The sequence below is a fragment of the Neofelis nebulosa genome, chromosome 15, assembly GCF_028018385.1.
Source record: "Neofelis nebulosa isolate mNeoNeb1 chromosome 15, mNeoNeb1.pri, whole genome shotgun sequence".
Taxonomy (NCBI): domain Eukaryota; kingdom Metazoa; phylum Chordata; class Mammalia; order Carnivora; family Felidae; genus Neofelis; species Neofelis nebulosa.
The window spans coordinates 37,565,916-37,591,465 of NC_080796.1; the positions used below are offsets into that span (position 1 = coordinate 37,565,916).

At 34.8% G+C, this 25,550-nt stretch overlaps 1 protein-coding gene across 2 annotated transcripts in view; it reads right to left on the bottom strand.

Annotated features, from left to right (window-relative positions):
* The window catches only part of PPP2R5A (protein phosphatase 2 regulatory subunit B'alpha), a 65,835-nt gene that overhangs the window by 29,319 nt on the left and 10,966 nt on the right, over window positions 1-25,550 (bottom strand). For both annotated transcript variants that reach the window (XM_058700203.1, XM_058700204.1), the window contains exons 2-3: window positions 3,835-4,031; window positions 662-763 (exon numbers count right to left, since the gene is read on the bottom strand). In XM_058700203.1, the coding sequence (XP_058556186.1) occupies window positions 662-763; window positions 3,835-4,031 (299 nt within the window). The remainder of the gene's footprint in view (window positions 1-661; window positions 764-3,834; window positions 4,032-25,550) is intronic.

The window sequence follows — 25,550 nt, forward strand, 5'->3', positions numbered from 1 at the left end:
GGTCACGATCTCGCGGTCCGTGAGTTCGAGCCCCGCGTCAGGCTCTGGGCTGATGGCTCAGAGGCTGGAGCCTGTTTCCGATTCTGTGTCTCCCTCTCTCTCTGCCCCTCCCCCATTCATGCTCTGTCTCTGTCTGTCCCAAAAATAAATAAAAAACGTTGAAAAAAAAATTAAAAAAAAAAAAAAAAAAAAAAAAAAATACTATGTTAAATAAAAGAATCCAGACACAGAAGGCCATATATGATACGATTTCATTTATATTAAATATTCAGAACAGGTAAAGCCATAAAGACAGAAGGTAGATTAGGAGTTGTCAGGAACTGTGAGAATAGGGGAATGGGAAGTGACTGCTAATGTGAATGGGGTTTCCATTTGGGGTGATAAAAAAGTTCTAGAACTAGACAGTGGTAATGGCTGCACAGCACTATGAATGTAGTTAATGCCACAAGTAGTACACTTTAAAATGGTTTAAATGATAAATGTTAAGTGTATTTTACCTCAAAAAAAGTGAAATACAATATTTTGGGGAAAAGAAAATGATGAGCAAACATACTAAAAGTCAAATGTTTTACATAGACACTCAGATCTAAAAGAGAACAACCATGATTTCAGCAGAATATCATAAATGTAAAAACTGTCAATATATAATTATGTTTCATACTTGTATGTGAGGCCAAGAGGCCTCAAGTGTGGGTTCATCCTCTTCTGGATCAAAATCTGGATTATCACTTGGAGGAAGAGTACGGAAGATGTTAGCACTGATCTGTAAAGAAAACGAATTTAGATTTATACTCTTTGTTGTACAACTAAACAATGTAAAATGAAATATTTTAAAGATAACTTTAAGAAAAAAGTTGTGACTATAAGCCTAGTTCAAAACCTGTAAACCTCATCAAGATATGAAGAAGTCAGGTATTTGTTTCTCTTTTTTCTATCCCATAACTATGACTTCTTCAAATGCCAACCTACTAAAGATTACAGATTACCTCTGGATTCCTCTTTCTTAAATTACAAGTTGTTCTTTCCCAACTTTTGCTTAAACGGAAAATAAAATTAAAAAAAAAAAAGGGGGGGGGGAGGAAGGGAATTCTGGGGAGAAAACCATGAAGTTCCTAAGTCTACCTATCCCTAACTTGATCCTTTTCATCTTTCTACAATTCCCTCTATATTCTAATCCAGCCATTTACTTACCTTACAATCCAAAAGAGTTTGATAAAAGATCTCCATTCTTATACATACACACAACACTAAGGAAGAGGGGTAGGAGGGCAGAATACCCTCAGTGCTATTAGGGACATAGTTTATAATATCCCACTGGTGATTTAATGTATTTCATCTATTCTGAGCCTTTTAAATTTTTATTTATTTTTTAATGTTTATTTATTTTTGAGAGAGAGAGAGAGAGAGAGAGAGAGAGAGAGAGAGAGAGCACAAGCTGGGGAGGGGCAGAAAGGGAGTGACACAGAATCCCAAGCAGGCGCTGCACTGTCAGCAGAGAGCATTATGCGGGGCTCGAACTCACAAACCATGAGATCATGACCTGAGCTGAAGTTGTACACTTAACCAACTTAGCCACCCAGGTGCCCCTGAGCCTTTTTTTTTTTTTTTTTAAACATATTAATCTCTCTAAAATCAGGATGCTGACTCTTCATTTCAGATTCAATGAAATACAATATTTAAAATTTCATCATTCACACTGTCTTAGCACCAAGGTAAACTAACACATCTTTGTTCTTTAGCAAAGGTTAGACTGTGGTGCTAATCTTTGAAGAATGATGAACAACTGAGAAACCACATGGTTTATTTAGCAAACACTTAAGGCCATACCGTTAAGAAGTTGGTCACCTGAAATAAACTATCTGGGGAATAAAGGATGAGACAAGAGGTCATAGGTGGTGCAAATTTCCAACTATTCTTATGAAGTGGCATCTATGGTCAGCCAAATAACTGCTTACAGTCAATTACTATAACCATAAGACTTAGAAAGTAATAACCTAGAATTTGATCTGCTAGAACTCAAAGCCAGTACATGAGGGCAGAATAAATAGTTTGACAGATATCAATTTCACAAAGAATGGCATAAAGTCACAAATAAAACATGAAAAGGAAATATATCCCATTCAGAGGGCATAATTTGCCTTTGAGATCATACTTATTATTGGCAGTAAAAGAAAAAGTTAACTTTGTTGTGCCACCAATAAAATTAACTATATATAACAAATATACATAAGAGCTTTATAGGGCCAACAGCATGAGTTGGCGTCACGCTTGTCTAGAAATTAAGTACCCAGAAGTTAAAAAAAAACAAAAACAAAAAAAGAAAGAAAGAAAAACACACACACCTTTTTTCTTGGAGAAAGAAATTAAATCCCAGAATTTGTTAGTATAGAATAAACTGACTCAAACATTTGAGTACTTCTGATATCTAAATATTTGAATACCTTCAATATTCAAGTCAATAACTTTAGGTAATCTTTATACACAACATGGGGCTCAAACTCACAACCCCAAGATCAAAAGTTGCATGCTCTACCAACTGACCTAGCAGGCACCCAAGTCAGTAACTTTACAGAGATTAAAATAAAGTACCTTTTCCCAGGATTTTTAAAATTCCTGAATACAAACCATCTGATTTACCAATCAGTAAAATGGAAATACTGTTTTTTCCCCTGAACATATTTTAAATGATAAACACAAAACACAAAACAAAATGAGTTTATCAGTATTTAATACTTCTGTTTTCAAACTGTCACTTAATTTTTACAGTCTACTGAGAGTCTAGGAAGCAAACTGCATTTTGATTAATGTTCCTTGTATAGCTAATCTTTTAAAACTTCTTTAAGGAGCACTGGGTGTTGGATGTAAGCCAATTTGACAATAAATTATATTTTAAAAATAAAATAAAAAATAACAACATTAAAAAAAAACTTCTTTAAGGTTTTTCATTTTTGAAAAAAAAACAAAAAAATCATCCCAAATTTTCTGGTGCAAATGCGATGAAAAAAAATTCAACTAGTATAACGGGGCCAAATTAAACTTTCCTACACATTTTGTTCTTCCCCCAGAACATGTATTAGCCAAGGGGAAGGAAATGAAGACAACTACAAATTATACTTGTTATAACCTTCTATACCCTGGTAACATCTAAGCTTCAATTATGTATTCAGTGATTCTCTAATTACTCCGACTAAATTTTTTGTATTTTGGTACTATGCACCAAAATACAAAAATCGCAAATCCTAAACAAACTTTACTGTTTGATGGAGAATAAGGTTGAATTATTAGTATCCTAAACAACCTTACCTTAATAAAGTTGGCAGTAATCTATTTTTCACAGAGACTTCATAAACTTATGTTATTTACCTTTTTAAAGGTCCTGAGTTTTTATTAAAATTCAAGTGCTATAGAATCTATAAATATATTAAAATAGTCTAAATAAATACATTTTTTAAGACCTGACTCCTTTACCTACCCTGCTGAAATGTGGAGTCCCATAGTTTTTCATTGGTCTTCTCTCTCTGCACTTTAGACATTCTCCCTTAGTGACAATTCAGCTCTATGACATTAATCACCTATCAATCTGTATAATCTTAAACCTACATGTTTCTCCTAAGCTCTGGATCTGCACTATGCAATACGACAGCCACCAGCCATTGAACTATTATAAGACAGCATCAGTGGAATGAATGGATAATCTTTCAAAGGGACTATTTAAAAAACATTGAGTACACTGATTGTATATTTATTAAAAATCAGTCTCAGTAATTCATAATTACACCTCAGATCTTACTTGAATTTATAGAAATCTGAGGAACTTAAGTCTAGAAGGCTTACCATTTTTACTATATCAGAATACGCTGATTCAACAATTACACCACGATTAGTTGAAACATACTCAACCAGTTCATTCAGTGTTGCCCTTTTAATTTCTTTGCTCTTCAAGTCTGAAACAGAGTCCATGAAATCAAACAGTATACAACACTGCTGCAACTTCTGACAGAAAAGCTCTTGTTGTTCATTGGAAGTGGCATCTATAAATAAAAATAAAGAAAAACTTAGAAATAACCTACTCAGAAATGACCTTTAATAAGCTTATTAATTTTATAGATGCTATTCACACACATAAAATAAAAAAACTTCTCTCAAGAATCTAGTGAGGAAAAAAAAAAAATCATGAGAAATTCACCCATCTAATCTCATCATTCATGCCAGAAACCAGGATCCACAATGGACTTTTCTTCCTCTCTTACTATCCATAATCAACCATTATATGTTATTGATTCTGTTTAACATATCTGGAATCTACCCTTTTTTTGGTCATTCTCACTGCCATTTTAATTATCCTCATCATCCATCATCTAAATTACAGCAATGATATCCTAACTACTCCTCTTGCCTGGTCCCATAACTACTACAACTCCTGATTTACCTTCTAAACTACCTCAAAAGCTAAAAATTGTGCTAAACAGAAAATCAATCTGATCACACTCAATACTTTTCACTGATTCTCCAAAAATTACAAATTGAAACTCAACCTTGTATACAAAATTCAGCTGCCTGTTGTCAACAATCAACTCTCAACACTTTGCAGCATGTAACCCTGTGGTTAAACCATATTCCCTCGACTTGTGAGATTTTACAATTTCCTTTGCCTGGAATGTTCTTTTCCCACGTTCCCACCCTGGGAACCCTCCCCATTTATTAAGTTTCAGCAGAAACATATTCCCCTCAGAAACTCTAGGACACTAAAGCTAAACTGGTTAATCCCCTTTTACCCAAATGTATCTTAGGTGTGTATCTCTACTGTAACATTTTTTGTTCTATGTGGCAATTATGTTTTACATGTACAACATTCCTAGACTGCAAGGCCCCCAAAGACGGGAAACAAGTGTTATTTTTATCTCTATCTCTGTCTGTCCCTCTCTCCACACCCCACCACCTCTTATATCTAGCACAGTATCTGGCACACAATAGGCATTCAGTAAATGTTTCTTGTTTTACTTTCCACTTATTTACAAAACTATGGACACATTATATTGATTTGAGTCTAACATATGTATTAAATCCTTTTGTTTCCAACATTCAAAAAACAACAAAATTTCAATTCGGAACTTTCACATCTGTAAACAAGGGCCTTCAATTAGCTCAATTATTTAAGCTTCTTAATTAGGGGGATTAAATTAAAAAAAAAAACCTCATGCACCTACTTAATATACTTAATTTGAAAAAGTAGAAGATGAATAATACCTCTGCTTTTTGTGAGCTTCCCAATTACGCTAAACTTGTTAGATTGGGTATGTGTTACACACTAGGGAAGGGGTGATTATTTGAGCTGTAAGAATCCTTCTCAACTCATACCGTACAGGAAATCCCCATACGTTTTTTCAGTTTCTCAGTAATACCTTTATCTATTTGTAAAGATATCTATATCCTCATTATATAATTTTATATCTGTTTTTATTTTTTTAAATTATTTTTATTTATTTTTGAGAGGCAGAGAGAGACAGAGCGCAACTGGGGGAGGGCAGAGAGAGAGGGAGACACAGAGTCTGAAGCAGGCTCCAGGCTCTGAGATGCCAGCACAGAGCCCGATGTGGGGCCCAAACTCACGAACTATGAGATCATGACCTGAGCTGAAGTTGGACGCTCAACCGACTGAGCCACCCAGGTGCCCCACTTTATATCTTTATTATAACATATATTAGATCTTTATGTATAATTATACATAAAGATTATACATAAAGATTCCCCATTATACTGATGGGGAATATAGGGAAATAGGTGTCATACCTTTACAAGCTAACTCAGTTCTGACAGAGTTTTTAAAATATTTTTAAGCTATTTTTTCCTTTTAATACAAAAACTCATACAATATCCCATTTCACTATGTGGTCCAGCCCTAACTAATTCTCCTTTTCCTCCCACTACCAACTGAACATGAAATCACTGCCTTTCTTGTTCCTCAAAGGCCATGTGTCTGCTCAAACTCTTCCCTACCTGATATACCTTACCAGATTTCCTCCCCTATGTTTCACTCACCCTCCAAGATTAAATCTCACATTCTCCACAAAATTTCCCTTAGGTAGTAAGTAGGTCAGAACACAGTGATCCCTCCCTTCTCTGAACATCTACAGTACTCAGTCTCAATCATATAGTTGAGTATGCATTATGTTTAAGTCTGTATTTAATGAGTATTTCTTTTATCACCCACCAAAAGATTTCAGATTCCATAAAGGCAAGGATCATTCACTGAACAAGTTTTCTTTTTCTTTTATATCATAGTGTAGGGTATATAAGAAGTCAACAAACATATATTTGATGCTTGAAAAAAACTCTTAAATTTGCGGAATAAAGACTATGCACTGAAAAACAGGCTACAGAATTAAGTTCAAAATTTCTGCTGGATATCAAAAGTGGTATCAATAAATTATTACATCATGTCTAAGCTTAAGAATTTATAGTAATGACCATTTTTATCAACAACCTACCTTGATGGTGATTTAAATGGATTAAACGAGATAATGATCATGAAGTTGAGTGAATATATTTCAAAGTTGGAATAAAAAAGGAGAAGCCTCTGGCTAACATGTTAGAAGACACAAATGATTTTTAGGACTGGTAAATAGTAGTAGATTCAGGAATATGTTACAAAAAGAAGTTTCATTTTCTGGGCACCTAACTCATAAGAGTCTTCTCTACAGAAAAATTGGTGTTTTTCATAGCTTCTCCATTCAGTAATCCATTTCTTAACTTAAAGATTTAAATTTATTTTTTCTTCTCCAGTATTTTATCTCAGCATTACCTAATGCTTAGACGGGATAGGTCACATCTGGATCTTCCCAAACATTAGAAATATTTAGAAAAGTTAACATTTCAACTTCTTTGGCTCTGAGTTAAAATAGACGTTTCCAGTCCTCAATTTTTTTTAGGTATTAGAGAAAAGAAAAATCCTTTCCCACCTAACCCTAATTTAACTTTCAAAACAGTCCTTAGTTCTGGGGCACCTGGATGGCTCAGTTGGTTAAGGGTCCAACTTCGGCTCAGGTCATGATATCACGGTTCGTGGGTTCGAGCCCCACATCTGACTCTGTGCTGACAGCTCGGAGTCTGGAGCCTGCTTTAGATTCTGTGTCTCCCTGTCTCTCTCTGCCCCTCCCCCGCTCATGCTCTGTTTCTCTCTCTCTCTCTCCTTCAAAAATAAACAAACATGTAAAAAATATTTTTTTAAATAATAAAAACTTCTAACTTAGTTCTGAAAGTTAGAGATGACTTCCTGTCTTCAAGGGATTACAAACTGCTAGGTACATGACATGCAACATCTTTACGTAGGTTAAAAACATTTTTATAATGGTTATCCTAGTAAGAAAAGATGATTACGGTTTTCATCAAGAAGCTATGAAATTGGGGTGCCTGGGTGGCTCAGTTGGTTAAGCGGCCGACTTCGGCTCAGGTCATGATCTCGCGGTTTGTGAGTTCGAGCGCCGCGTCGGGCTCTGTGCTGACAGCTCAGGGCCTGGAGCCTGTTTCAGATTCTGTGTCTCCCTCTCTCTGACCCTTCCCCGTTCATGCTCTGTCTCTCTCTGTCTCAAAAATAAATAAACGTTAAAAAAAAAAATTAAAAAAAAAAAAAATTAAAAAAAAAAAAAAAAGAAGCTATGAAATATATTGTACTTGTTGATGTTTATTATGTCCCAACTCAGGTGTCTCTACAAAACACAATTTACACTGAATGTTCTCGTAAGAAAAAAAAGAAAAGCAGAAAATATATCTCAATAAGTTGAAAAAAGATCAGACTATATTCTGGCTATACTTCATAAATATGAATGACAACTTGTGAGAAAAAGAATGTGTAATAATTCTCTTTGCTAATGTAAAAAGTGCTGACAAAATCTATATTGGTGACTTTATACTTTAACTTCACCATTTATAAGAATGCTTCCAAATGAAGTCTGTTATACTCAATGATATTTCAGTTTGGCAATGTCTTAACATTTAGGCAGCAATGTCATGTATTGTTCGAACTTAGTTATTTTTACTGGGCTAATGTTAATTATCCATTCGCCATTTTCAATGTGGATAATGTCCATTCCGATTCCAATGGTGATAGCTTTTTTCCTTAGGATTCTCTATCTGCAATATTCACTGATGTCTTCTATGAGAATTTCACTTAGTGGTTTAAAAATAAAAACACCTGCAGAAACATACAAGTTCACAGGAAAAATTCAGAACACCTTAGAGTACTACGCCATACAGCAACTGGAATGGTAGATGCACACACTGTTAACTGTTACACATCATCCTGAGTACAACACAGTATTTGCTTAGTCAACTTGAAATTAATTACACAAGAGACCCCAAATTTTTGCTCCAGCAGTTTAAAGCAGGTCTTCTTGAAATAATAACATGTATCCATTTTTTTTTAAAAATTTCATTTAGAGAGAGAGAGAAAGCGCAGCGAGCACACACAACCAGGGAAGGGACAGAGACAGGAGAGAGAATCCCAAGCAGGCTCCACACTGTCAGTGTAGAGCCCAATGGGGGGCTCAATATCACAAATGGTGAGATCATGACCTGAGCCAAAGTCAAGAGCTGGGACGCTTAACTGACTGAGCCACCCAAGTGCCCCTGACATGTATCTATTTCAAGTGGATTATTAATTTCTTCTAAAATTTGTAAATAAATCAGGAACAAATAAAGGATGAGTATTTAAGATCCTGGTGACTGCCATTTAAATGAAGAGAAAAACCAGTCCTATTCATAAATCTTTTAGTATATTTTGGTCTCCCTAAGTATTTACTTGGGAGCAATTCAGACTAGCAATTATTACCAGTAATTATTATCATAGTGTATCGCGTTCAACAGTTTTAAATGCTTTAAGTCTTTAAATTGTCAAAGAAATTTGATTACAATTTAAAAATATTATGACCTAAAAAAATATTATGACCTACATTTATGTCTTCAAAAATATCAGAGAACTAAGGATTTCCTAAAAGTGCTCTTTACTAAGTCCCCAATAAAACAAGCTTTGCATGAAAATTATGGAAGATATAAGAAAAACTGCACAAATCAAAGAATTATTTAAAAACAGATGTGCTTTTTGCCTTGAAAAATACATCATTGTTTTAAACTTGCCTGGAAGATGAGTTTTTCAAATGCATCTTAACTCTCTTCATTTTGTTATGACTGAAATTTGATCCCACTAAAAAATTTTCAGTACTGTAGAAGTCTTAGGCAGAAAGGAGAATCAACACAACTCTAGGGAAGGGAGGCATTTAATCTTTGAAGAATTATTAATACAACTTTGAAAACTCACAAAAGCCCTATTAGGTTTCCCTATTTATCTCTAAATGCTTAAGTTTTTTTTCAACACCCAACATGAAGATGTATCTGACTCACACTTTAAGAAATGTTGCTCTAGGGGCACCTGGGTGGCTCCAACAGTTAAGCATTCGGCTCTGTGCTGACAGCTCAGAGCCTGCTTGGGATTCTCTTTCCCTCTTTCTCTGCCCCTCCCCTGCTCTCTCTTTTTCTCAAAATAAGTAAATAAACTTAAAATAAAAAATCGGAAAAAAAAGAAATACTGCTCTAGAGAACTGTTTATCAAGGTGTGAATGGCAATCTACTGCTGGGTAGTAAGATCATTTTAGTGGGTCATGGCTAGAATTTTAAAATATATATAAAATATCAATGTGTCTCAGTATGAGTACTGAGTAGTAAAGTAAAATGTGGTTTTTTTAAAGTTGATTTATTTTGAGAGAAACAGAGATAGCACGAGTGGGAGAGGGGCAGAAAGAGAAAAGCCCAAGCAGGCTCCATGTTGCCAGCATGGAGTCTGACACAGGGCTCAATCCCACAAACCATGAGATCATGACCTGAGCTGAAACCAAGAGTCAGACACTTAACCGACTGAGCCACCCAGGTGCCCCCTGTAAAATGTGTCTCTTATTATAGTTTGCAGTCAAAAAAGGTTTGAAAACAACTGCTTTACAACATGTACTCTAAGAGGGCACACTACAAAGCATGTCCAAGATCACAAAATAAATCTGTAATGCAAACAGGACTCAAATCACCTAGAATGCAAGAAAAAGTACATATAAGACCACAGTCTTTGAAATATCTATCAACTGTTCCTCTAATAGCTATATTCTAAATCCTTACCCACTTACAGATTCACAATGTATATTAGTTAAAGATGGCAAATTTGTTTATCTCTTCCCTTTCATTCTAAAATAAGAGTGGGGCACCTGGGTGGCTCAGTGGGTTTAGCCTCCGACTTCTGCTCAGGTCATGATCTCAGGGCTTATGAGTTTGGCCGCGTATCAGGCTCTAGGCTGACAGCTCAGAGCTTGGAGTCTGCTTTGGATTCTGTGTCTCCCTCTCTCTCTGCCCTTCCCCCGCTCACACTTGCTCGCTCTCTCTCAAAAATAAATGAACATTTTAAAAAATTGTTTAAATACGACTAAAAAAAAACCCACAACAGAATATAGCTCTGTGTGTGTGTGTGTGTGTGTGTGTGTGTGTGTGTGTGTGTGTAAACCCACAATAACAAAGAAAAGAATGGGCCTTTAGGCCAAAGACTTCAACAAATTTCTGGAAAACTCAAAGTACATGAAGAAGTGGTAACTGACAAAACCAAAAAGCAGGAAGCCACATTCTAGAATAAACAGGGAATTACAGATAAGGTTCCCACAGAACTCTGGATTAGAAATACCTGGTGAAATAGAGGATGGGATTAAGACATGAGCTGAAAATAGGAGATTATATAAATCTGCATGTACTGAACAGTCTACCATCTCAATCCAAAAGTCAGTCAAGCATTCATGCTCCAGGCCAAAAAAAAAAAAAAAGGGTGGGCAAAGCAACTCAACTGTCCCAGAGAAAAATTCTAGCTTTTACTAGTTAGTTCCCTGACCAATTACTCTAAACAAAAGCAGGCAGTGAGTGAACCTCCATCCAACTTCTAAAGTGATTTTTTAAAATTCACTAATTTTAATAGAAAATAAAGGATCACCAGACATTCAAGTAAAGCCTTGAAACATGAAAGAAAACTAAATAAACAAAAAAAGATGCCAAACAATGGGTTAATTTAGCATATCACTTTGAAATTTCAAATGCCCAGGAGAAAAGACTGAATGCTTTCAAATTAAAAAAAAAAAAAAAAAGTTGGGGTGCCTGGGTGGGTCAGTTGGTTGAGCATCTGACTTCGGCTCAGGTCACAATCTCCGGGTTTGTGAGTTCCAGCCCCGCGATGGGCTCTGCTGACAGCTGGGAGCCTGGAGCCTGTTCTGTTTCCCTCTCTCAGCCCCTCCCTTGCTCACACTGTCTCTCTTTCTCTCTCAAAAATAAATAAAAAAAATTTTTTTAATTAACTCACAAAAGAACCAGAGACAGATATCCAAGATGACGCAAAAAGATAATGGGGCTATATCATTCAAATTCTAATGCCAATCTAGAACTGTGTTAACTAGCCAACAATCAATAAAGTGTAAGGATTCAATAAAGGCATTTTCAGATATAAAAACATTTGGAAAACTTAGCACCCTCACAACCTTTCTTAAGAAATTACCTGAGGACATGATGCAGCAATAAAGGAAAAAGAGAAAAAATGGAATCCAGGAATAGGGGAAAACAATCCAGAAAAGCAATTCAGTCCTAGAGAGCAACTGAGCCATTCAGAACAGGAGGAATAAAGCCCTATGAGAGTTATGCCTACAGGAAGATCAAGAGGATATCATATTGCATGGAAAACTGAAGAAAAACTTAAGAGTATGTTAAAAGTACAAGGAAAGAAAAAGAGACACAATTAGAAACTCCAGTTTCTAAATACTAAAAAAAACCATATAAGGAAATGTAATTACATTATGTGGCTCCGAAGCCTATATAGTCAACAACATAAGCCTTCACTCACTTTCAACTTTAAGAATTACAATTTACAAAAATCTTAACTGTGGTACAGAAAATGTTACCAACCTTAAAAATGTAATAATGTAAAGATGACGAAGGTTGAGGGTGAAAGAAGAGGAGGAGAAAGTGAGCGGCACCACCTTTCCAACTTCATTTCCCATTATGCCCGCTTTTATATCCCCTGTTCCATTTATAATGATACCTGAAGCTTCCTGTTTTACGTGCACCGGTTGGAATGGACTCTACCATTCTCATTCTTCATCCTCTTCAGAAGCAAATAGAGTCAGTGCTTACCTAAACACTAACCAATGAGAAAAAACTTTAGCCAAAGGATTTCAAGTCTACCGGAACTATCAAACACGACTATCTCCCCTGCTATGAGAGAACTAAGATATTTTAGCCTAATACCATTATTTATAAAACTTCCTTTGTTCTAATTTCATGCTTAGCAAGTGTAATAGTTTTAAATTTTGCCCACAAATTATCGAACACCCCTCTCTTCAAAACGCGTTTATTTCTCCTATGAAATGTGGGCTAGACTTAGTCACTTGCTTCTAGGGAACAGTCTCAGCACTGCCGAAGTGAAGCTACGTGACTTCCAACTAAAGGCCATAAAAGTGAGACTATGTGACTTCTATGACTGGTTCTTTCTAAAAAGAATCAGAGTCACAAGAGGTCTCATGTTTCATAGAATAAACTATTTGAGAAAAATAATGCCTATGTAGTTGGGTATATACTCTGGTTGATTACACTAATTCGTCTGATATTAGCAAACTTTGTAAAAATTTTTTGAAGATCAAATTAGAATCTTTAAGAAAATGTGGTGAGAAAGTTTTAACTATACTCTTTAGTGTCAGTTTGTAAAACTTATTTAGAAAAACTGTACCACTAAATCATACACAGTACAAATGTAAATTAGCCAAGTTCATGACAGTAATAAATGCCAATTTATTAATTTATGATGGGAAATTATTCCTCCATGTACCATATTAGAATACTCCAGTTATGTGTTCCTTAGGCAGACCTACAGGAGAAGCCAGATCATTATCAGAATGATGTCTGGTGTTTTAATTTTCTATTGCTTAGTAACAAATCATTCCAAATTTAGTGGCTTGAAACAATAATTATTATCTATCACAGTTTTTTTAAGTCAGAGATTCAGACAGAACATAGCAGGGACAACTTATCTCCGTTCCATGAAGTCTAAGGCCTCAGCTAGAAAACTAGAAAACTTGGAGAAATCTGTGAAGGCTAAATCACTCATATATGTGTTGATAGTTAATTCAGGCTTTTGAATGAAAGTCTAGCAGGGGCTAGTGCCAGAATCACCACATGTGACCTCTCCATGTGGCCTAACCTTCCTCACAATATGTTGACTGGGTTCCCGGGGCAAGTAATTTGAGAGATCTAACAAAAGACAAGAAAGACTTTTATGAAGACAATAACAAAACTTTTATGAAATATATAAAAGAAATAAATAGCAGAGATATAGAATTATTCATGGATGAGAAGACATCTTCCTCAATCTATACAGAGAAAGCATTTTGGATTGCAACATGATGCTGCACTCAATTGACAGAGTGTTTTGTTGGAACCTGAAGAGTTGCTCTTAAAATTCATCAGGAAAAATGAAGAGCCAAGAATAGCCAAGCTGATATTTAAGATGAAGAAGGGAAGACTAACCTTACTACATATAGTGATTAAAACTACACGACTTGAGACAGGAATAGACAAAAAGACCACTGGAAAAGAAAAAAATAAGGTACCTAGGAACATACTAGGGTACATATACAGAAGATTAATATATAATAGAGTTGGGTTTTTTTAATGTCAGTAGTGAATTTTTTAATTTAATAAATTATGGTAGGACCATTGGTTATTCATATAGAAAAAAAATTAGATCCCTCCTTCACACCATTTATAAAAATTAATTCTTTTAGAGAACTAAAAGACTAAACGTGACTAGGTAAAGTGTGAAACATTTAATTTTATAACCAACTCTGGACTGGCATCCAGAATTCACAAAAGAACATCTATAAATCAATAAGAAAAAGACAAATCTATAGAAAAGAGCACATGAAACATAAATGATCAATAAACATATGAAATGACATTCAACCACACTGGAAAGCAGAAAAATGTTAATATGTATAAACCATACATATGAATTTACATGTGAAATACATCACTCCATACCCATTGGATTCAAAAATAACAAAAAGTGTGGGCAACACTGCTGCTTCCAGCAGGCTAGACTTTCCACTGTAACATACTAAAAACTGGAGAAAATATGTGAAATAACTGTTTTCAGATGCTGGAAAACACGCAATATGGGACTGTGATCCTTAAGAGAAGGGAAACAGTGAGCCCACAATCACATAAGCTCTCTGTTAGCACTTTCCAGACTGCACCATAGGGAGAAGACTCAAAATAGCAAACAGGCTTGCTGAGCTAAATACAAAGTGGAAATCAGGGCTAATGAAGTGGCTGGAATCTACAGGTTAAAGTACTAGAGAGAAACGAACTATACAGAGAAGGAATTTCTATTATTCTACTTACTTTGAAGTGATGGTACAACTTGTTTCTTTTGCTTACATAGCAAGTCATTGTTGAATGTAAAAGCTATCCTGGATTCTGGCATGAATCCCACATGATCATGATGTATCATCCTATTTTTATGTTGCTAAATTCAATTTGTAAATATTCTGTATAACATTTTTGCATCTTTGCATTTTGTTGTTGTTGTAATGTCCTTGTCAAGGTTCTTTTTTTTTTTTTTTTTAGTTCTCAAGTTAGATAACATACAGTGTAGTCTTGGCTTCAGGAGTAGAATCTAGTGATTCATCACTTACATATAACACCCAGTGCTCATCCCAACAGTGCCCTCCTTAATGACCATCACTCATTTACCCCATTTGTCACAGTTCTTAATTACGATTCAATTAAGTAGGTATAAGACTTGTTTAGATTTTTGTTTCTTCTTGTGTCAGTTTCAGAAAGCTGTTTATTTCAAGGGATTTTCCCTATTCCTTTAAGTTTTCAAACGTATTGTCATGATTATATATTTGAAAGCTATAAATTCCTAGATAAAAGAAAGGTACTAATTATTACTACAAAAGAAGCTAAAATTTTAGTCTGCAGGAAGTTCAACTTCTAGCAAGACAAGGTAAAAGCTCCACAGACCTGCACTCCAGTGAAACAGATGAAAATAATTTTTAAACTTTGAAAGCTTCTGGAAATGGCCCTAAGGTAAGCAGCAAATGAGGAAACATCTATCCAAGAATACTTATGAAAATTTATTAAGAACGGCAAGAATGTGTGGTATCTGAACAAAGTGCCTCTCTCCTCTCGGCTTAGTTAAGCAGAAACTCCACTCTGGAGGGAGGCAGCCAAGAACACAAGGACCCCTTTACTACCAGATCTTGATCAGGCAGCTTTCCTTAGGTGAGGAGCATGATGTTGGCATTTCTCACCCTGCCCACAACTACCTATTACTGAGTTTAAGTTCTGGGCCAGTGCAATTGAGAAGAAGGGCTCCCTTCTTTTGCCCAACTTCCACTCATGGACAGAGGCTCTACCTCTGGTGCAGCACCACTGAGAATACTGGGGCTATCATTATCTCAGTCCTAGCCTGTAGGTGCTTCCATGCTGGAAGAGGCAAGCCAAAAAGATCTTAGGCTAATGCTCCTTCTCCACCTTCTGCTCAGCTCCTGAAGTAGGGTGTCATTCAGAGAGAAGCATGCCATTGTCCCTATCCCCAGCTCCAGAGTCCTAACTCAAAAAATTTGCCTGGGGGGCGGGAAGCAAGACATAAAACAGCTGTTATGTCTCTTCCCAAAGGAAATGACTTCTTTTGCAACACAGCATAGAAAAGTTCAAGGTTAGGGGTGTTCTCAAAAACAGTGGGGGTTAGTGAATGGCAATGGGAAGATTTGTAAATTCACTGGGAAAATAGGCTTTAGTCAGCTAGTATGCAGAATACCAGGGAAAGAAACAGCTTGGAGGAGCACTCTGGTGTTAGAACAAATATCAGACACTGACCTCAGGAACTATTCCTTCCAAAAAGCCTGAATTTGACTAGATTAGTCACAAAAAAATTAGAACAATTTATGCCCCAGAGCATTGTTGAGAACAATTAAACAAGCTGGAAGTCACTGGAATTTAAAGCTGGGGGTGTTGTTAGGAAAACATAAAGAGAGCCCTGTCAAAAGCACCTTCATCTCAGGGTGACTACTGGCATACCTAAAGCTGCATCCTCTAAGGAACAATATTAGACCCAGTCACTAAACAAGTAAGTGACAACAATAAGCTCTGAGGGGTGGGACAAGTACCCAGTATTGTACTGCTATAATATATTAAATACATTATCTAAAGTGTTCAGTTAACAACAACAAGAAATTTACAAGATACACAAAGAAACAGGAAAGTATGTCCCATATACCAAGGGGAAAAAAGAGAAGGCAATAGAAACTGCCTATGAGAGCAACCAAATGTTGGATTTAAGAGAAAATGACTTCAAAGCAGCCATTATAAATATATTCAAAGAACTAAAGGTAACCATCGCTGAAGTAAAGAAGGTATGACAATGTCACATCAAATAAAGGATGTCAATAGAAACAGACTTTACAAAAAAAAAGAAAGACAGAAACAAGATTCTGCATTGCCAAGTACAATAACAAAATGAAAAACTCACTAGAAGGACTCAACTGATGTGAATTGGCAGAGGAAAGAATTAGGGAAGTTTGAAGATAAATTGATACAGACTATGAAATCTGAATACAGATAAAGAGGTGAATAAAAATGAACAGAACTTCAGGAACACCTGGGTGGCTCAGTTAGGTGTCTGACTCTTGATTTCGACTCAGGTCATGATCCTATAGTTTGTGACAATGAGCCCCACATTGTGCTCTGCACTGACAGTACAGAGCCTGCTTGGGACTCTCTCTCCTCTGTCTGTCTCTCCCTCTCTGTGCCCCTCCCCTACTCATGAATGCTCTTTCTCTCTCAAAATAAATTTTAAAAACATTTAAAAAAATGAACAGAACTTCAATCTGTAGGACACCGTGTACCACATGCACATAAAAGGAGAAAAAAGAAAGAAGCAGAAAAAATATTTGAAGAAATCATGACTGAAACTTCCCAAATTTACTGAATAACATTAAGCTGCATATCCAGAAAGCTCAACAACTCTAAGAAGGAAAAATACAAGGGAGATTCACAGATATACCATAAAAGTGCTGAAAGTCAAAGACAAGGAGAAAAATCTTGAAAGCTGCAAAAGAAAAACAACTAGTCACTTACAAGGGCTAACATTAATGGTTAATTTCTCAGTAGAAATAGTAGAGGCTAGAAAACAGCACAGTAACATATTCAAACTGCTCAAAAAGAACAAACAAAATAACCTGTCACCCCCAAATCCTATATCCAGCAAAGCTATCATTCAAAAATGAAGGCAGGGCACCTGGGTGGCCCAGTGAGTTAACTGTCATGATCTCATAGGTTCATGAGTTTGAGCCCCACATCAGGTTCTGTGCTGACATCTCAGAGCCTGGAGCCTGCTTTGAATTCTGTGTCTTTCTCTCTCTCTGCCCTTCCCCTGCTCATGCACTCTCCCTCTCAAAAATAAACATTAAAGAAAACTTAAAAAAAAAAAAAAAGGCAAAATAAAGAAATTTCCAAATAAACAAAAACTCAAGAGGCTACCCAGACTGCCTTACAAGAAACATTAAAGAAATTCCATCAGGCTGAAAGCAAATAACCACAGAAAGTAATTCCAATCCACAAAGAAACCACAAAGAACTCCAGTAAATTATGTAATTATAAAAGGAAGTATAAATGCATATATTTTCTTTTTTCTCTTAGCGGGTTCAAAAAAACCCCAATGTATAAAGTAATATAAATACACATATATATAATATATATATTATAAATATATAATTAGGTTATTACCATATATAGACATATAACATATTTGCCAATAACAGCACAAAGGAGATGGGTGGAAGCAAACATGTACTGGGCTAATGAATGAATGATGATAAAGCATTAAGTACAATAAAACACTATTGGGTTTGTAACAACAAATGTAACTGAATAACAACACCATAAAAAGGAGGAAAAGGAAATACACGAATACAGAAGTAATGTTTCCATATCTCACTGGAAATAAGCTAATATAATTCTGAAGTTGATTCCAATAAATATATACATGATAAGCCCAAGGGCATCCACTAAAAATAAACTCAAAAAGATGTGATAAAAAATCATTAAACAAACAAATGCTGCTGTGAAAAATATTCACCTAATACTAAAGAAAACAGTAAAGGAAGAATGTAGAACAAAAAAGGCATGAGACACAGAAAACAAAAAGTAAAATGGCAGACATAAATCCAACTATATCAACAAATAACATTAAATACAAATGGATTAAACAATCCAGTCAAAAGGCAGTGATTTCAAACTGAATTAAAAAAGACCTAATTATATGCTCTTCTCCCCATAATAAGTTACAGATTCAAAGACACAAATAGACTGAAAAGGATGGAAAGTGATATATCATGCAAACACAAGAAAGCTAGAGTGGTATACTGATATCAGATAAACAGATTTTAAAACAAACAAAAAAAATTGTATTAGAGATAGAGATCCATTTTATGATGAAAGGGTCAATTCGTGACTAAGATGCAACAATTACAAAATATGTGCACTTACTAACAGTTCCAAAATATATAAAGCAAAACTAAAAGAAGTGAAGAAAGAAATGGACAATTCAACAAGAGAGACTTCAAGATCTCATTAAAAAAAAAAAAAAATTTTTTTTAACGTTTATTTATTTAGAGAGTATGCACGATTGGGAAAAGGGCAGAGAGAGAGGGGAGAGAGAGTCCCAAGCAGGCTCCACACTGTCAGTACAGAGTCCTACACAGGGCTCGAATTCATGAAACCGTAAGATCATGACCTAAGCCAAAATCAAGAGTCAGATGCCTAACGCAATGTGCCACTCAGGCGCCCCATAATATCTCATTTTTAATAATGGATAGAACAACTAGACACAAGATCAAGGAAATACAAGGCTTACACTATAAATTAACCAGATCTAACAGACTTCTATAGAACACTAAGGAATTTATATTTACTATAGAATTCTCCAGCCAACAACAGCAGAATACATACTCTCAAGTGCACATGGAACAGTCTCCAGGACAGGCCATATGCCAAGTTATAAAACTATCTCAAAAAAAGTAAAAACAGAAATACCACAAAGTATGTCCTCGACCATGGTAGAATGAAATTATAAATCAGTAACAGAAAACAAATTGGGAAAATCACAAATACACAGAAATTAAACCATATACACTCCTAAATAACTAATGTATCAAAGAAGATACCAAAGGAAAAATCAGAAAATACTTTGAGACAAATGAAAATGAAGACACAACATACTAACACATCTGGGATGTAGCTAAAAAGTATTTAGAAGGGAATTTATACCTGTAAATACCTATAGAAAAACAAATAAAAATCTCAAATCAATAACCTAACTCTTTCAATTTCAAGTGTGCCAGAATAGCCAAAACAATCTTGAAAAAGAACAAAGTAGGAAGACTCAGACTTTTCCATTTCAAAATGTACTACACAAACCAAAAGTAATCAAGACAGTGTGGTACTGATAAAACAACAGAATACAGATCAGTGGAATAGAACTGAAATCCCAAAAATAAAACCAGGTGCCAACTGATTTTGAACAAGTTAAACAAGTTTTCAACAAGTTTCCTTATCTAATGGGGAAAACGTATTTTCAACAAATGGTGCTAGGACATCTGAATAGCTACATGCAAAAGAATAAATCTGAACTGTTATATCACATTCCATACAAAACTTGAACTCAAAATGCATCAAAGACCTAAAAATGTAAAGGCTAACATATAACATTCTTAGAAGAAAACATAAAGGTAAACCTAATGACATCAGATTTGGGAAAGATTTTTAGGACACCAAAAGCATGAGGAAAAAGAAAAAAAGATAATTTAGGATTTTATCAAAATTAAAACCATCTGCACTTCAAAGGATACCATTAAGAAAGTGAAAAGACAAAGGAACATTACGACTTGATAAAAAGACAACTCAATTAAAAAATGGTCAAAGGGTCTGAAGAGTCATTTCTACAAGGAAGATACACCAAATGGCCAAAAAGCACATTAAAAGATGCTTGACATCTTTAGTCATTAGAGAAATGCAAATCATAACCACAAAAATTTCACACTTCATACCTGTTAGGATGGCTGTATTAAAAACGTCAGAGTAACAAGTGTTGGTGAGGGTATGCAGAGATCATAAACTGGTGGGTAGGAATGTAAAATAGCATGACCATGGTGGAAAACAAGTGTGGCAGTTCCTCAAGCAATTAAACACAAAATTATATGTGACCCAAAAATTCTACTTCTAGGTATACACCCAAGAGAAATTAAAACATATGCTCACACAAAAACTTGTACACAAATGTTTACAGCAACATTATTCATAATAACCAAAAGGTAGAAATCCAAATGTCCATCAACTGATGAATGGACAAATAAAATATGGTACTAAAGCCATACAATGGATTATTACTCAGCCATAAGAGAAATGAAATACTGATACATGCTACCACATGGATGAAAATATTATGTTAGGTGAAAAGAAGCCAGTGATATAAAAGACTTACAAAAGACTATATATGATCCCATTCATATAAAATGTCCAGAACAGGAACAGAAAGTAGAGAGAAGACAGAAAGAGTATAGAGACAGAAAGTAGATCAGTGGCTGCTTAGAGTAGGGGATGAGTGAGGCGAGGAGTAATAGTTAAATGGTATAGCATTTCTTTCTGACATTATGAAAATGTTCTAAAATTGACTGTAGTGATGGTTGTAAATATCTGTACATATACTAAAAGCCATGGGTGAATTGCACGGTATATGAATTATATCTCAATAAAGCTGTTAAAATTTTTAGTTCAGTCCTGGTCTCTAAAATACTTTCATGCTAAATATGCAAAACATTACTGAAAGACAGTGAAAGTTTAAAGATCAGCTGTGGTTTAAAGATCAAATGCCACTAACCAATAATCATAAAAACTTCATTCTACCCCAAATGTATATACAACACATGCCTAGAATACCGTTGTTTGGTCTTTATGCCATCTATACTTATTTATACAGAACATGTAAATGAAAACACAAAAACCACATCATAAAATAAGAATAATATTTTATCAACAGAACTACATAGGGTTGGTTTTAAGAACAGTTCACTGAATAAAAAAAATAAATTCCATAGGGTAAGATAATTTGTGGAGCTTTCCTGTGTAATGTAGATTTGATCACTGTCTCAAATTCATGTTACCAGAAAATATAGTTTATGTATATTTCTCTTAAGACCTCAAATGTCAAGTAGAATGGTGAAATTTCAATATTCATTATCATAAAACCTTCCTTTTCTTGCCCATTTTCATAAAAATGTAATAAACTAAACTTCTTAGGGACAACCAAATTATTTCAAGTTGTTGATTGTTAATCTATTTTACCTTTAAGAACAAATAGTTTTAAGTATCAAGTATCATAATCTGTAACAGAAGTTTTATAGGTATAATTTTCCTTAAAGGAAAAATGGATCATATTTCCAATTAGTGCTGCTCACATTTTAGAAATCTAAAGTAGGATCTCATATAGGATTCATGCTACAAATTATAGAACAAGCACTGTATCATAGCAACCCAGCAATACCACTACAGTGACACGCTGAGGATGCAATCCAAGATTCTAATTTAAGAAACTGGCACAGAATATAGGACATGTAGCTTTTTTTGGCAATACTCCTAGAACATTAATAACTGAGACTCTAAATTCAGCTTTTATTTGAAACTTTAGAGGATCAAACTATTACAAAGGAACAATAGAAACATTTATTAACAAATGATTCACAGCATTGCAAATAGGACTTAGTTTAGGACCTAGGATTTCACTAAAATTGAAAATGGTTGGAAAAAAATGGAGGCATCGCCTTTTAGGAAATTTGAATACATGCACCCTACCAATTTGAAAATGAATCGTAATATACAAATATTACTTTAATAAAACCACTGGACTACTAAAACTTTAAAGAACATAAATATTTCTATGATTTACTCGTTACTATTCAAAGGTGAATATATCCACAATCATTGCATTATAGAAGGATAAAAATACACTGCTTGATTTTTATCTCAAAAAAATTAACTTTGTTATCTTTTGTCTTCAAAAATAACTTCTGATAAAGTAGAAAAGAACAAGAAATGAAGATGAGCCAATATGGGGCATTTCTTTTTTTTTTTTTTTTTTTTAATTTTTTTTTTTTTTCAACGTTTTTTAAATTTATTTTTGGGACAGAGAGAGACAGAGCATGAACGGGGGAAGGGCAGAGAGAGAGGGAGACACAGAATCGGAAACAGGCTCCAGGCTCCGAGCCATCAGCCCAGAGCCTGACGCGGGGCTCGAACTCACGGACCGCGAGATCGTGACCTGGCTGAAGTCGGACGCTTAACCGACTGCGCCACCCAGGCGCCCCGGGCATTTCTTAGAATATAGAAATCTGGAATTTTAGAAAGCTGAATACTGAAAAGCAGACTCCTGAGAGAGTATGTGAATATACCTCATTTCATTGCGCTTCCCAGATATTGCAGTTTTTACAAACTGAAGGTCTGTGGCAACCCTGCATTGAGCAAGTCTATTGGCACCATTTTTCTAACCACATTTGCTCATTTTGTATCTCTGTGTCACGTTTTGGTAATTCTTAGAATATTTCAAACTTTTTCATTATTTTATGTTATGGTGACTTATAATCAGTGATTATGACTCACTGAAAGCTGATGATTAGCATTTTTTTTAGCAATAAAGTATTTTCAAATTAAGGTACATACTTTTTAGCCATAATGCAATTGCACACTTAAAAGAATACAGTACGGTGTTAATACAACTTTTATATGTGCTGGGAAATAAAAAAATTCATTTCACTCACTTTATTGTAATATTTACTTTATTGTGGTGGAACCAAACCTGCAATATCTTTGAAATATGCCTATAAATGGAATATCCGTGTCATGGGCTTAATTCAATTTGTTTTTTGGTTGTTTTTTTTTTTTTCTGTGATAAATTTTGAAACATTGTTTTTGCTTAATTCAATTTGAATATAAAACCTGTTATTCATTAAATAAAACAGGTTTTTAGAAGCATTTTGTTTTTCATTTGGGATTTTGGGGGGACGAGAAGTATTAAACAGATCTTCATAGATCAATGCCTCTATAGTTATTTTCAGTTTTCATGGCTGTGATGAGGTTCCATCTGGCAGCTACTCCTCCCTGTAACTCCTAAGAAACACCTGCTACCCGTGTTAAGGAAAAGGATTACTGACTTAACAAGTCTGTTCAAATCTCGAAAACAGGCCCTAAGGTCTACAAACACCCCACCACCAGGCCATAGATGGGCTTCAGGGTTGTGGTGGTGGTGGTGGTGAATCCAAGAACCCTAAAATTATACATACAATATCGTATATGATATTTTCTGAGAAGATGATGCACTTCTTTAATCAGGTTTTCAAAGAGATCCATGTATAACCTCCCTAAAATTAAATACCAGTGGTCTTAGAAATTATTTCCTCTCCTTTTTATACAAGGAATTTTTCTAGGTCTAAAGTGATTTGATCTAGTATTTCCAGAAATAAAAAACTTTATTCAGAAACCAATCTAAATTAATTTTAGAGGCGCCTGGATGGCTCAGTAGGTGAAGCATCCAATTTCTGATCTCAGCTCAGGTCTTGATCTCAGGGTGGGTGAGTTCAAGCCCCGTACTGAGCTCCATGCTGGGGATTAAGCCTACTGAAAAATAATAATAAAAATGAAAAATTAATTTTACTGTTTTCCTTTCAGAAGTATGCTATTTATAATATCCAATTAAAGTAAAAATGGGTTACAGAATAGCATACATTATGTGATACCACTTAATGGGAAAATATGAGAATGATTCTCAAAATTTTAAGAGATGTTTCCTCTGGGGATTTTTATTTTCTACCTTTGTAAGATTCTTTTCTGACTTAAATTTAACAGTCTATCAGTTTTTATAAAAATCATAAAGACACAGAGTAGTTAAGAATATGACATTTCTTATTGCACAGTCCTTAAGTGAGTTTATTTTAGAAAACCATGAAAACTGAAACTCACTCATGACTCACAGCAAGTATTGTATCCTAAAATAGTCATTCCTATTCCACGGGAGAAGCTACTTATCCAGACTTAAAAAAAAGAAAGAAAGAAAGAAAGAAAGAAAAAAAAAAGCAGTTCTCAAAATATCAAAATATGTTATGTGTAAGGTCATCCATGTAGTCCAAATTAAAAACAGGATATTCAAATATATGAAATACCAAAATCAGTGCCTGGTTACCTGGTAGCTAGGTAAAAGCAGGGTTATTTTTAAGTTTCCTACATGAATGACAGAAATTTCCTATGAAAGAAATACTATTAAAACTAAATGCACCTTAAAAGCATTTCATTGATACATTTACTACTTTATTTCCACTCTGGATTCAAATTTAGGCTGTTCATACACTGGGACAAACGTATGTGGACAAAAGAGATGACATCGTCTAATTTGTTTTCTGGAGCATTTACAGGAGAATAAAATCAGTAAAGTGACAGATGAATTAGCCCAACTGATTTTTATATCCAAGACTTAGAGGTTTTGCTCAATTTATTTCCTCTCTCAAATTGGGAGATAATGATCAGAAAGATTATGCTAATGTGGCTGCAAATACAAGTTTTCAAAACTGTGTCTACATAGCTTAAAGGGAGACTGAAATATACATAGCATTTCCAAAAGAGAGGCAAAAATAAGTAGACAGGCTGATTGATTCTTGATATTTCAAAATAACTCCTCAAAGCTGCTAATTATAGATTTTAACCTTAACTTCATATTATAAATCTAGCTCGGACAGAAGTGCTGAGTGATTAAAAGTTCTTTCATCTTATTTCTCAGCACACATTCATAAAATAAATGTTCTCCAATAAAAATTTTTACATTACTTTAAAAAGGGAGGAATGGTGCTAAAAGGGAGACTCCAAAGAATATCAATGAAATATTTCTATATCAGAAGAATTTAAGAAATAAAAATCCTCTGCTTTGAAGATTCTTAGAAAAAAGTATGTTCACTACTGGTCTACCTGCCCAGGACCTAAAAGAAATCAGTGTCTTCACAAGGCTCAATTACTATTATTTTTCCTTTGCACTGTTAGAAAATAAGGTGTTAATTTTGCTTTAGTGCAGGCAATACACATTTTCAGTTTAATATTATAGAGGAAGAATCAATAACCAACTGAAAAGATACTGAGCTATAAATGACTTGGACAAAAAATATAGCCTACCTGTTTTGTTTTCTTCATCAACAAAATGCTAAATTTAGTGCTATATGTAAACACTATGGGACTTGGCTATCAATCATTATAAAACTGTCAATCACTGCATGACACAAAATGGTGTTTTCTTTAAGTCAATTTAATAGTTTTTGCTTCATTATTTCATTCAATAAAGAATAAAATCAAGAATTGACTACCTAATTGCTGGGGAAGAAGATACGTATCTC